Raw genomic sequence first — 14046 nt, 5'->3', positions numbered from 1 at the left:
TTTATAGAAGTTTAAAAACGAATTGGGTCAGCCCAACAAACCTGGATCAACCCAATAAAAAAAACAGTCTTTTTCACCTGTAGCGGTCTGGTCTTCCTGCTACAGGTAGGTCGCTACAGAACTTAGTCATTCTTCAGGGTCTGTAGCGACCTCTCCATGTCGCTACGGAGGTCGCTACGCTGGCTCGGGAAGATTCCTAGCGACTTGACGAAGTCGCTACGCCCATCCCGCTAGGACACTTAGTCGTTTGCAGATTCAGTCTTGGTCTTCTCGTAGCGGGCAGGGGTGGTCGTTAGGCATGTCGCTACGGAGGCTCAGATGGCGTCTTAACGACTGGTTCTGGTCGCTACGGCTCTGATCGTTACAGGGTTGGTATGCCTCCAGTAAATAGATCATAACTCTTTCAATATAGCTCCAAATGACTTGAAACCACTTCCATTGGAAAGCTAACTCAATTTACTTTGGCTTCGCAAAATTTGAGCTTCAGAAGATATTTTTAAGGCTTTCATCCATGTTCATATTTCACCATTTTGACTCAAAACCCCTCAAATATCTCCAAAGTCACCAACAATCATCTCCAATACTTGATTAAGACAAATATAATGCAATGAAACCTAAATGTACTCTAAATTCATGTAATGAACAATATAAGAACTAAAATGAAGATTAAAAACATGTAAATACACAAGATATCAATGACATAAGACACAAGTAGAGAAGAAGCTATCTTGTTTGATCATAATCTGGAACCTGCAACCAAGAAGAAAGAATAGTCTTGTATCGAAGACTTCTAAACAAAAATTTCTGAGACTGAAAAAGAAGAGATCCAACCACTCCGCCACAAAACGAAAATGAACTTCTCTGACCACATAAACCAAAGAAACATCCACGCCATTCTCCTCTTACAACAAGAAAAAGATACTTTTTGGGTCAAATGGAAGCGACTCGGTGACAAAATGAATTATTTAAGGTAATAAAATGAGAAACCAAATCCAACAACCGGAAAAGCTACCTCCGATGAGAGCTTACCCCCGATTAAACCACATGCCAAATCGAACAAATTCTGAAGCATATATCACCGAAAAAGACGACAAATCACCAACAACTCCATACGCCACCAAACTGGCGACCTACACGTGACGCCTAGATACATCTCCTGGCATCGCTTAAAAAATCAATCTGGTGCACACCCTGATGAAGACGTCCACCAAGGTTTATCTTGAGAGAAGGGGAAGGCAACTCTTTGTGGAGACACGACGAAAGAGTGAGCACTTACCACTTCCACACCAAATCCAATCTGGGAAAGGTCGATTTATAACCCATGTGCCGTCACCTCCAGCTGATTTCTTGAATATGATTTAGCCACTAAGGACATCACGCGGGTGCCGGGTTCGATCCCCGGCAACGGCGCCAATTTGATAACATGACTTTTCAAGGGTCCCTATCAAATGAAGTAGTATATGAGATGTCGAACCAATCCTAGGTGATTTCAATGCACTGAGAATACAAATCCATGCTTAATCTAAGTGCAAACCAAAAGTGGATGAGTTTTAAACTAGAGCAATACTAAAATGCAATAAAAGAGTGAACTTTCTTTCTCAATATGAAGCAAGTGGACTCATGGGGCTAGGCATTTGATCTTGGGTGATGTAGATCCAATCTAAAGGTGACAAGCTATCAATCAAGCATTTTCCTTATGCCTAGACACAATACTAAACAAGCTCTATCCCTAGATGAATGTTCATTTGCTAAAGCAACTCACGCATCAAATCCCTTTGGTTGAATGTTACTAAAGCAATCATGGAGAACAAGTCTAATAGCAATCCTAACTCCTTTAACAACAAATCCCTTTGGTAAAGTAAGCTAAAAGCAATGAAGAGTTAGTTCAGGCATTACATCATACACCTTCCGGGCATGAAATGCCTAAGGATCTATTTTAGTATGATCAAGACTAAAATAGCATTGAGAACCCTCAACAAGCAAGGAAAGAAGTAGATTTAATACTAAACACCCTAGATCTTCACTAATCACCCTTAATCACCCTAGCCCATGAATCCTAAATAGATCTACTCACTAATAGACATGATTAACCCAAAAACCAATGATGATTTAAGGTTAGACACGCTTAGTGAACAAGATAATCCAACAAACACAAAGAAAATAAAATGAAAAAGGATCAAAGATCCAAACTTTCTTCAAGGTTTATAAATATGTTTTTGAGAGAAAAAAAGTTAGATCCAACATTAGGATAACAAGAGTATTTATACTTAGGTTTAGAAAGTCTAAAACATCAAGATAAAATGACTAAAATGGCCTTGGGACACTTAATTCTCGACCAAAGACTTAAGAAAAACGGCATGGGTAGACCGAACCGATCCTCCCCGCGCGTCTCTACCCGCGCACTTCGGATCTTCTCATCCTGGTCATTCCTGCGCGGGTGCAGCTCCCCTGTCAGTTCTCCCCGGTCAGTTCTCCACAGGCAGGCCGCGCGGGTGGAGTTCCCCGGTGGTTCCTCCCCGGTCAGGTTGCTTCTCTTGAACTCGATTCAGGCCGCGCGGGTGAAAGTCCCCGCTCAGTTCTGCCCGGTCTGTTCAACCATGCTTGTCTTGGATTGGCCAAGCTTCATTCTTCACTTCTTTTTGGATCACAAAGCTTCCAAACATCTTAAATCACTCCATAGGATGCTCCAACACCTAATAAAGATATATGAATGCAATATGAACCTAAAGATGCCTAATACCTAATATATATGCTCAAAATATACAAGAATGAATGGCTAAAATCATGTAAATATGAAAGATATCAACTCCCCCACACTAGTCATTTACTTGTCCTCAAGTAAACTTTTCAAAAACTCAAGGAGGAGAGATACAGAGATGGGAGCTTATAACCAAAAGAAACACTCATAGCCCTCAACTTGACATCCTAAAGAAACATAGCAAATAGCATGAGCAAACTCTCTTATTAAACTCTAGCTTCTCAAGGCCTATCAATACTTATCTTATGCCTCTACACAAGATGCAATGCTTATCAACTAACATGCTCCCTTAACCAGCCCTCACATTAATTCACATACACACAAACTAGGTGAGGTCTCACAAATGGGCACATGATCTCAATCATTTGGCTAGGTGATCAAATGGTCTAATATGGATGAAAAGGAGGGTTCAATGCATCATTTTAAGGTGGCAATCACTCAAGAATCAAGGAGCTTGATCATTATGCAAAATATATCTAAGACTAGGAGCAATTCATGTATACATCATACATGGATCCATCCTCATCATTCTACCCATTCCTAAGTGATTACAAATTCTACACCCCTTTCATTCATCCCATACCCCAAAATAACAAACACTCACATCACTCACCCAATGAACAACTATATTTTCTTATGATTTAACCACTAAGAACCTCTTATAGAAATTCTTAGAGAATTTCTCTAAGAATGCTCTCTTGCAATCATCCCAAGTAGTGATTGAGTCACTTGGAAGAGTCTTCTCCCATTGGTGTGCCTTATCTCCCAAAGAAAAAGGGAACAACTTGAGCTTGAAGGTATCTTCAGAAACACCATTGATCTTGGACAAGCTACAATACTTATCAAACTTCTCCAAGTGATCATATGGATCTTCAGCAGCAAGGCCGTGTTACTTGTTGTTCTCTATGGTGCTGAGCAGACCTAACTTGATCTCAAAGTTGTTGTTCTCCACAGATGGTGCTCTGATTTCCAACCTATGACCATGAATGTGTGGTTGATCATAGGCTCCAATGGCACGAGCTTGGCGTTGTGGGTGTTGTGGTTGGCGCTGTGGTCGAAGGTTGGCAGCTCCTTGACCATCTCTCTCTTGAGCAGCTCTCAAGGGGATCTCTCCAGCCTGATTCTGGTTCTGATGATGTGCCATCTCAAAACTTAATCTGACTAAATGAGCCTGTTGCTCCTCTTCTCTCCTCTTTCTTCTATTCTCTCTTTCCAAAGCTCTGATGTCTGGTACTAATGGAGTGAGGTTTGTAGTTCCTCTACTTCTCAAGTTCATACACCTGAAATACAAAAAGAGGATGAAGCAGAGCCAATATCACAATAAAATAAAATAAAATGACTTAGTCTCAAGCAAGTGACTACTGGCCAAAAGATAGATCGGAGAAGAAAATCTGAAAACTTTTGATCTGCTTGAAACCACCCCTAAACGCTGATCCTGGCTGCATCTCTGTCTTCCACGCTTCATCGCCACTCTAGAAAGAGCCACCATCAAGAAGATCCTTTATTGGGGCCCCAGATCCGGAGATCAAACAATCGAGAGGCCTTTCTAGAGATTTGATATGTTGGAGTGGAATCAAAGGACTGAAAAAGGAAAATGAAAAAATGAGGTAAGGAAGAGTTTTTCAGCGACGACGGCGTAGAAACCACTAAGGCCAGATGTGGCAAAAAATGATTAAATGAAATTTGAAAAGCTTATATAAAGAGGAAAAAAATTAGATTTTTTTATATATTTTCATCCATTTCTGATAGTCCACCATTCAAATGGTTTTATAAATCTAAATTTTGAGTTAAGGGAAGGCATTTTACTAACAACTATACATAATAGTGAAAAAGTTTATATGAGATTTCTAACATGGTAATAAAACTATCGTATACATAAACTTTTGTAACACGGTTCAGAATGATACATTCATATATGAATCAGTTTTATAATTACCTATGTAATATTTTTATAATTTGTATTATCATAATATATCACTCTTATAAAAATCAACAAACTTAAGCTGGAATATGATATTCCAAAATAAATTTTAACTTAAGCTTTTTGTAAAAGAAAAAAAATATATATCTCAATCGAAAAAGTACGATAAACAGTCAATAAATCACAAGATCAAAATAAGACTAACATTATATACAATAGTTCTGTGTCTAATAAAAGATTATATACTTGACCCAAAAACTATTTGATCATTAAAAAATGTTCATTAAAAGTGTATCACTGTATATCTATTGTTTTTTTGGGTAAACCACTGTATATGTGTTTTGTTGACTTGGTGTGATGTATTAGAACTGGATTGCCAAATTTGAATTGAAATTCAATTGGATCACATGTTTAAAATATGAGATAAAGAAGACTACAAATTGATATCAAAGTTCAGAATAAGAGGTGCCCCGTAGTCAAATGGAAGTATTCTGATAAAAAATATAGATATACCAAAAATTTAGTATAATCAATATAAGCGTTTGGCAGTAAGGGTGTGACTTTTGAATGGATATGTAAGTTGTTCTTGTGCGACTAGTTTTCTCATTTATCTCCATTTAAAACGACGAACAGAAAACGTCAAATGTGATATTATTGATGGTCGAAGCACTTTTTGACAAAGTAAATAAAGGAACTTTTTGAGTCATAATAAGACCACCCAAAAAAAATCTTATGTACCATCCTAAGTTGTTATGATGGGATTTATGCGATGGAGAAATTATTAATAATCAATATTTAACTTATCTGGTTATCAAAATTAATAATGTAAGAAAATATGAACTTGAGAGAGACGTTTTGAATAATTTGTGTGTGACAGTGTTAATCATTGATGGAAAACCAAAGACATAATCGTCGATGTTTTCAATTTTTTTTTTTTAATGATCAACAGATTTTGGATTGGTGAACCATAAGACAAATCTCGTTATAACCTCTAAAATCTCTTTTACAAAAAAAAAAACATCTAAACCTAACATCTAAATCTCTTTTATTAGATAGTTAACTTTTCTAAGACAGATCTCGTTATGTCTACTTTTTTTTTTTGCCGTCTAAGATTTTTCATTGAACAACAACAAAAGGGTCCAAGGATACAAACCATGACGTACTATACCAAAACTCCCAACAAAGAGGAGACTATACCCAACTAAACATAACTCCTACACCAAAAAATAATTGCGTAGCCAACGAGGAGAACCTCGAGCTACATAGGATTGAAACCTGTTTTGACTAATAACACTATTGGCAATCAAGCGAGCATTACGATTAGCCTCCGCATTTTCAAACATAACCCGCCATTCCAATAGTTCCCCAAGCAAGTGTCTAGTCTCCGCCACTTTGAACTTGAAAGAAGGCCAAGCTTTAGGTCTGTTGATGGCGTTAACCAACATCCTCCATTCAAGAACAAAGTAGACTTTGAGGCACTTGTGGGAGATCATGCTTTCGATCGCCCAAACCAAACTAAGGAAGTACGCCTCTTCCTTGGACGTTACACCCGAAAAGGATCTGCGCCCATGGAGCAAGGTCGTGCCTCCTGCATCAGTGAATACCCAAGCAACCCCCACTTCCATCTTCTTCTTAGACCATCTTGTGCCAATATTGCATTTGACATGCTCAGTCGATGGAGCTCTCCAAATAACCGGAAGCAGAGGAGTCGTCCGCGAAGTATTATCCAGGTCTTGGTGCTCCATCTCTTGAGCAAGAAACCACAAATTGGCTTCATCAAATGCTTTAGAACATGTCTGTTCCCCATCATAAGTAAACCTTTCAAACAATAAAGAGTTTCTGTTTTTCCATAAATACCACAGAATCCAGGGGAAACACTTCGTCGTCCATCGCATCTCCATATCTGTTCGCCATCTTTCAAATAAGTAGCTCATATTGACGAAAATAGATGATTCATCAAAACCTCCATACGGGTGTGGAAAACCTGACTGTGCCCACACTTGTCGAGCCAACGTACATGTAAATAATACATGATTGATAGACTCTCCATCCATACCACAGGTTTGACACACCATATCACATTTCATACCTCTAGTACGCAGAGCATCAAGCACAGGTAAAGCTCCTGAGAGGGCTTTCCAGAGAAACACCTTTAATTTTGACGGAGCTTGGAGGCGCCAAACCTGAGCTTTCAGTGGGTTCAGCGATGGTCTTGCGGTATGAAAGGTTAACAGCTCCTTTTTGTTGACAGAAAAAGCAAGCTCATAACCTGTTTTAACTGTATACACCCCACTGCGAGTATGCTGCCAAACCCATGAATCACGGGCCGAGACAGTTGGTTGATTCCTCATTAGAATTTGAACATCACTGGGAGCAAAAAGGTCTTGCAGCTTTTGTGTATCCCACATTCTCTTAGTGAAGTCAATCAAGTCAGAGACCTTCAAATTCACATCAAAATATCGCTGACGTCTGAGTGGTGGTCTACATGTGCCTTCCTCATCTTCCAGCCAGGGTTCAGACCAGACGCTAATGCATCTACCATCACCTACCGAATATTTCAGCCCTTTGAGAAGGAGTTCTCTGCCAAATAATATTCTTTTCCAAGCGTAAGAGGCCCTGGTGCCCAATTGAACATCCAGGAATCTCTCCTCGCCAAAATATTTTCCTTTCAGCACTCGAGACATCAGGCAATCTTCACAATGTATCAGCCTCCAAGCCTGTTTAGCGAGAAGAGCTTGGTTAAAGCACTCCAGTTCTTTAAAGCCCATACCTCCATCTTCTTTAGATAAGCACAGCTTCTCCCAGCATAGCCAATGAATTTTTCGTTTATACTCTACACCGTCCCACCAGAATCGAGCCATCTCAGTACTCAGAGCAGAGATAACGGTTTTAGGGAGCCTATAGACCGACATTGGTAGGACTGGGAGGGCTGCTGCAACAGCTTTGAGGAGCACTTCTTTACCTCCTTGCGAGAGGTTTTTTGCATGCCAGCCAGAGATTTTCCGATTAATTCGCTCCTTGAGGTAGGAGAAGATCTTTACCTTAGAACCCTTCATAATCTCAGGGAGTCCTAGGTATCTTTCCATTCCTCCTTCTGTCTCAATCCCCAGGAGCCGTTTCACCCTATTTTTCTCGGCTTCTGGAACTCTTTTACCAAAGAAGATGGAAGATTTTGACGGATTAAGCCGCTGCCCGGTCACTGCTTCATATCTTCGAAGATTACTAAGCAAACTTTGTGCATTAGCTTGACAAGCAAACAAGCAGTCATCCGCGAAAAGAAGTTGATTCACCAAGGGGCCATTGTCTCCAAACTTAATGCCAGAGATTGTTGCATCACTCTCCGCCTTTGACATCAAATGAGTTAGCCCCTCAGAGCATAGTACAAACAGAGCCGGTGACAAAGGATCACCTTGGCGCAATCCACGTTGAGGTATGATGGCACCATGTGGCTGATCATTAATTAAGACCGAGTACGTCACAGAAGAGACACACTTCATAACCCAGTTAACCCACTTCAAGTCGAAACCAAGAGCACACATCAATGATCTTAGGTATCCCCATTCCACCCGGTCATACGCCTTGGACATATCTGTCTTGACCACCATCTTATCAGAGTTATCATCATGGAGGTCACCCAATGAATGAAACATCTCGTGGGCAATAGTGATGTTGTCTGTCATAAGCCTCTCCGATACAAATGCCGCTTGAGTAGGGGAGATGATCAATTGCAGCACTGGGACCAGTCGCTTTGCCATGATCTTGGCTATGATTTTGTAGGTGACAGAGTAAAGACTAATTGGACGAAGATCAGAGATAGATTCCGGATCTGGGATCTACTAATATGTGTGTATCTAATCTATTAAAATAAAAATACAAATATAAAATATCCATTGAGTCTAATAATTATTTATAATGGCATGTCACTGAAGTTATTAATTAATTTATCCTTTATAATATTTTGTCTTCTATGTTTAATTTATGCATTTCCAAAATCTAACTTTAACTAAAAATATGGCAATAATAATTAATAAACCTAACATATAGTATTTATTATTATTTTTTCCTATTTTACATGTGTATGGTTAGAAATAATTAATAAACCTAGCTTTAAATAGTTAATGAACAATATTATTTTAAACTTATGTAATTATATTTTTATATTTATTAGTAATAACTAAAAAATAAAAGTCACACAAAAGAATCATTTATATATAAATATATTATGTTACATATATTTTCATATAAATAATACCCCAATGTTATGATAAATGTTGAAAATATAAAATACATAGCACCATATATTTTAAATAATATATACAACTATTTTATTATACATTATCATAAAATTTTGATCCATAAAAATTTTAAAATACATTTGTGCACATATACATGTCATATTCTAAAAACTATGGATGATACAATTGATGGTTTACAAGACAAAATAAAATTACTCAATATAAAATAAAAACTATTGTGATTAGAAATGTCATACTAAACAATTACTTAATCGGATAAATTTTAAAAATATATATTATCACTTATACAAATAAATACTTATTACAAGTTTAGATCACATTCTTACCTATTTTAGCTGATTAAAATTTTCAAAAAAATCTATATTTTTTTGAAAATCTTGCTAACCAAGTTTAAATCCATATATTTAGTATCTTTATAATCTTTAGTATAACACTAGTATTTAGAAAATTAACCAATAATAAATTAAAATTAAATATTATACTCATAAATAAATTAAGTTGACATGTACAATCAGCCAAAGTGGTTATTTTATACACCTTCTTTGTTTTTAAAACTATGGATACAACTATACAAATATAATATTCTTTGGAATAAGTTGTCTATAATATTTTTATTTTCTTAAAAATGTTATAACTAATGTATTTATTTTTAATACCATAATAACTTATATTTATCTATTTTCTTACTTTTAATTCGAAAATTTTATTTTTAGATATTTTATAAATAAATCTAATTATACAAATTTTGGATTTTCTTATATGATGTCCAATAAATATCAGTTATATAATTTACTTTATAACGCAAAAAAATTATTCGATGTAGTTAAACACATTGTCATTTTTCAAAATGTTATATTAGTACAAACATTACAACTCATGTATAATCTTTAGTACAAAGAAAATGACACCTGTTTGGTCAAAATCTAGTTGGATAGTTTATAATTGTAACCACTATGCTAATTCATAGTTGGTGATGTGATATATTGTTTACTATAAACACATCTACAACTATTTTCAAACGGATCATCTTATCTGCAACACAGAACAGAATTATGATGAATGATCTAATGTAAGTATGTCGGACATTTCCCGAGCCCCAATAGATCATGATGACATGACACGATGTAATAACATTGATCATTGGGTTAACAAGACCATAAGTACTCATGGACTTTCAAAAGGCCCATGAGTTAAATCCCAAATATATCAATGTATAGAAAGGCCACTAGCCCAATGCTATTCGGCCTACATAGTTTTGTGTATCAGATCTGGTTTAATTTGTTTGTAGCTGAAGGCAATAGCAATCCCTAACGTAAGACACAATCTTTCCATTATCTTTTGAAACCTATGAAACACAAATGCATTATATATCACACAAAGGGATTCTGAGAATCCAATCCTGGTTTACTCAAATAGAGACAAAAAGCATGCTCACGAGAGCCAACTACAACATATCTTGTAACCTGAAGCCGGTATTTGACCCGTTTCCCTGATATATTCAACTTCAGCTGCTGCCTTCTCGGCGTCACGGGCCTTTCTAGCTTCTGCAGCAGCACGTTTCTCTTCTGACCTTTGCTTAGCCATTGCTATTTTCTTCACTATCTTTGCTTCAGCTTCAGCTTTCATCTGCTCCACTTTAGCCTACCAACATAAAAATGCTTTTAGCAGTGACTCTAGTGTGAGTGATCAAGAGAATAAGATTTATCTGAAAACGTCTCACATACCTCAATACGTCGCATCTCTGCTTCAAGTTTGGCTTTCTCCTGACTCTCCCACGCTTGGATTCTGATCTCCTCACGCTTATACCTAAAAATTGAGTTTCAAGAAGAAGTGAACAACACGTTTTAGGTGACGTTTCTTCACCGATAAGAGTGCTAAACAAACCTTGCGTTATGTTTTGATTTCTCTGCTTCTTCCCAAGCAGCCGCTCGTTTATCAAACTCAATCCTCTGTGTCTCCTCTGCATCTACATTGTTATTGTTGTCCTCCTCTTCCTCTTTACTCGCCCAGGCGGCGATGTTGGTCTTCCCAAGCTGAACACCGAGAGCTACAATCTCTCTTCTCGTCTTCGCTTTCATTTCCTCTTCGGATAAGTCTCTTCTTGTGTTCTTAGACGGGTCTCCTGACACAGAAGACTCTTCTTGTTTGCATCCTCTAGGAGTATTAGGCAGAGAAGAAGTAGGGCTGCGAAGAGGAGTCGTTGCATCAACTGGTGTGACAGATCTTGATGGTTCTTGACTCGGTACTGGCGTCATTTCAGTCCCCATATCTCTCATACATACAGACCGAATCACAGGACCAGCTTCACACGTTTAAAACACTTGTCAAAATCAGTCACACCACCAACAATCTAACAAAAACGTGACTAGTTTCGACCACTTCTGTGGGGGCCACGATACCCCGCATAATTCAAAAAAAAAATAGCAAAAACTAGCTAAAATCTTATTACCTGTTGTATCCACATGATCATTGCTTTGTGTAGATTGATCGATCAACAAGTTTCCACCATACCCTTTAGTTTGAATTGGATGTGGTGCTTGCGAGGATTGGCACGGATCCATCCTAGTTTTACTATGCTCGTAGCCTGTATTATCAGGCACAACTCTCACGGGCATTCGGTTCCCTTGACAGTTCTTCCTCATCACCATGTTCTGTCTGCTCAATATCCACTTCTCAGCATCACTCCATTTGGACGGCACTTGTCTCGAAGGGTATGATGCTCTCGAGGCATGGCTCTGATTTGAACGCTCAACACGAACACCACCGTGGAACTCGAAGCTTGAAGAGCTAGCGTTACTGTCATAATCAAGATTCTCATCTTCTTGTGGTCTTAGAGAGATAGTCAAGTCACACTTTTTAAGTTGCTGAGTTCGTGGTTGATCGGTTTCTCTCGTATCACCTTGATTGCTGTTTTCGGTTAAGTCCAGAGCTGGTGCATTTGGTGGTTTAGCTACTCCTATATCAGTAGTTGAGGCCGTCACTAGAGTCAGAACACAACAAGAACAGAGCAATGACACAAACTTTAGTCAAGTGTTCTTCATGACCAAAACAGGCAAGAAGCAGAGTATCTACATAAACTCTAGCCAAGTAAAGACTTAAAATTGTAAGAGAGAGCATAAAGATGAAATAAGAACAGAGCAAAAAGACAAGCTTTAGCCAGGAAAAGAGCAAAAACAGAGCAAAAAGACAAGCTTTAGCCAGGAACAGAGCAAAAACAGAGCAAAAAGACAAGCTTTAGCCAGGAACAGAGGAAAAAGACAAGCTTTAGCCAGGAACAGAGTAAAAACAGAGACTTTGGGGTTTCTAAGACTTAGAAAAGGATTAAATTATCAAACTGAGATATGGAAGATGAGAGAACAAACCATGATCATCGTCGTCTGAGTCAGACTTAGAAGCTAGCAAGCTGTTCTTGGAGAATTCTGTGTCATCTGAAACCTGAAGACGAACAGGAGATGTTCTTGATGAGTTATTGCTGGATCCTTCTTTCTTCTTGTTATTGTGTGGACCCATTAGCTTCATTCTCAGCTTCGTTGGTGAGATCATGCTCTTCTGCAAGATGTATAAAAACTAAGTTTTATTGAAAATTGTCTTGATTTCTTGAATTTGAATTCGAATAATTTAAAGGAGAAACAAATTAACTTTACTATTCTGATAAAATCAAAAACTATTTCACTTAATATAGAAGAAAACGGATGAAAGTTTCTGAAATTTAGCAGTATTGGAAAACAAAAACACACAGAGATTTCAAAAGAAAAAGCTCATTGTAAGATAATGGATGCTTAACTCCTAATGTATTTTCAGTGGAAGAAAAAAAACATAAAGAAAGAGTGTAATATTGACAACAGCAAAACAGAGAAGTACAAAAAAAAGAAGATTGAAAACCAGAGAAGTGTTGTACTTGAGAAAGAGAGAAAGGTATGAGTTAATTATTAATTTACCTGCACCTTCTCTATCCTCTCGTACTCCATTGCCAATGCCAAGTCCAAATCTTCTCTCTATCTCTCTATCTCTTTTATATTGTTATACTACTATGTATGAAGCTGAAGACAAGACAAGCCTTCTTCTCACTCTAGTCCATCTCTCCTCTCAAGTATTGATCATCAGAAGAAGAAGAAGAGAGACAAATGAGTCTTTTACTAGCTTATATTTATTATTTTTAATGATTTTTGATTTTCTTGTATTTAATATTGGGAATTGTTTTGTTGTATTTTTGTTAGAAAAAAACAAAGGAAGTGAGCAAAGGCGACTGTGCACGCTGGTCCACATTTTTCATTTCCTCATCATACACCGTTCTGATCTTGACACGTCACCTAACTCGTCTTTGTATCTTTAATTACAGAATTTTTTTTGAGTACTTTTGTTCTCTTCTCTTCCACGAATACTTTTTTTTTGTTTCTATCAAATTAAATCTCGAAAATGACTTCAAATATATTTTCTTATATTTGATATCTTTTTTTTTTGCTTTAGAAATGTGCATATAGAGATATAAAGTAGTGGATATATGACAAAACTAGTATATAACAAAGTTTCTTCTGTGAGTAAGAAAGATAAGTAAATGGTTTCGATTTTTAGGTGCAATTTTCTCATTGTAATGATATATCTTTTTTTTTGTTTCAAAAAAAATGATATATCTTTTTTTAATTTGGTTTTGAGATGCAGATATGGGCATATAGCAAAAGGAGAAAACTTTGAGATACTACATGACAAAAAGAAAAAAATTACTGATATGTGAAAAGCCTAGGAGTAGATTAGTGAAAGTGGATTATTATTTACATCTGTCCATCTCGTCACTAGCCAATAGCCATAATGAACGTAATCATTTCTTTTTCACTGTGAACTTTGTTATTTTGGGGTCACTGACTCACTAGCTGTGAACTTAATAATTAAAAATACAGAACCCCTAAAATTTGAAGAAAGAACAAATTATTTGTATATATCTGGGTAAGTAGCCGGAAAAAGCTTAGCATTCCATCTAAAATGTGGTTAATGAACAAATTACAGAACTTTGTATTGACTATTGAGCACTCCAACGCTGGAAACTCAAAATTAACATGTTTAATGAACAAAATCTATTGTATATATATTTAATATATATATATATATAGATTTAA

The 14046-nt window shown here is 37.0% G+C and overlaps 2 protein-coding genes across 2 annotated transcripts; both read right to left on the bottom strand.

Moving 5' to 3' along the window:
• Nucleotides 1–1641: 1641 nt before the first annotated feature.
• LOC130512193 (uncharacterized) lies at nt 1642–4404 on the bottom strand. The gene is made up of 2 exons (XM_057010114.1): nt 4121–4404; nt 1642–4038 (listed from the first exon to the last, which is right to left on the bottom strand). Exons 1-2 carry the CDS (start codon nt 4201–4203, stop codon nt 3648–3650), a joined length of 474 nt encoding a protein of 157 aa, XP_056866094.1. The 5' UTR covers nt 4204–4404; the 3' UTR covers nt 1642–3647.
• A 5835-nt stretch (nt 4405–10239) lies between these two features.
• On the bottom strand, nt 10240–13043 carry LOC108861341 (uncharacterized). Its single transcript, XM_018635219.2, has 6 exons — nt 12874–13043; nt 12298–12484; nt 11385–11915; nt 10820–11237; nt 10660–10741; nt 10240–10576 (listed from the first exon to the last, which is right to left on the bottom strand). The coding sequence occupies exons 1-6, from the start codon at nt 12901–12903 to the stop codon at nt 10367–10369; spliced, it is 1458 nt and encodes a 485-aa protein (XP_018490721.2). The 5' UTR covers nt 12904–13043; the 3' UTR covers nt 10240–10366.
• Between the last annotated feature and the right edge of the window lie 1003 nt (nt 13044–14046).

Source organism: Raphanus sativus, chromosome 1, assembly GCF_000801105.2.
Source record: "Raphanus sativus cultivar WK10039 chromosome 1, ASM80110v3, whole genome shotgun sequence".
NCBI lineage: Eukaryota > Viridiplantae > Streptophyta > Magnoliopsida > Brassicales > Brassicaceae > Raphanus > Raphanus sativus.
Note: the sequence above shows the minus strand (reverse complement) of the source record. Positions and strands in the feature narration are given on the sequence as shown.

Excerpts from the sequence above, each read along its gene's own strand:
- LOC130512193 (XM_057010114.1), bottom strand. The coding sequence starts at position 4,203 with ATGCAGCCAGGATCAGCGTTTAGGGGTGGTTTCAAGCAGATCAAAAGT. Across the intron at positions 4,039-4,120 it reads TCCGATCTATCTTTTGGCCA|GTGTATGAACTTGAGAAGTA; the intron begins GTAGTCACTTGC and ends TTTGTATTTCAG.
- LOC108861341 (XM_018635219.2), bottom strand. The coding sequence starts at position 12,903 with ATGGAGTACGAGAGGATAGAGAAGGTGCAG. Across the intron at positions 10,742-10,819 it reads AAATCAAAACATAACGCAAG|GTATAAGCGTGAGGAGATCA; the intron begins GTTTGTTTAGCA and ends CTCAATTTTTAG. Across the intron at positions 10,577-10,659 it reads CAGAGATGCGACGTATTGAG|GCTAAAGTGGAGCAGATGAA; the intron begins GTATGTGAGACG and ends TTATGTTGGTAG.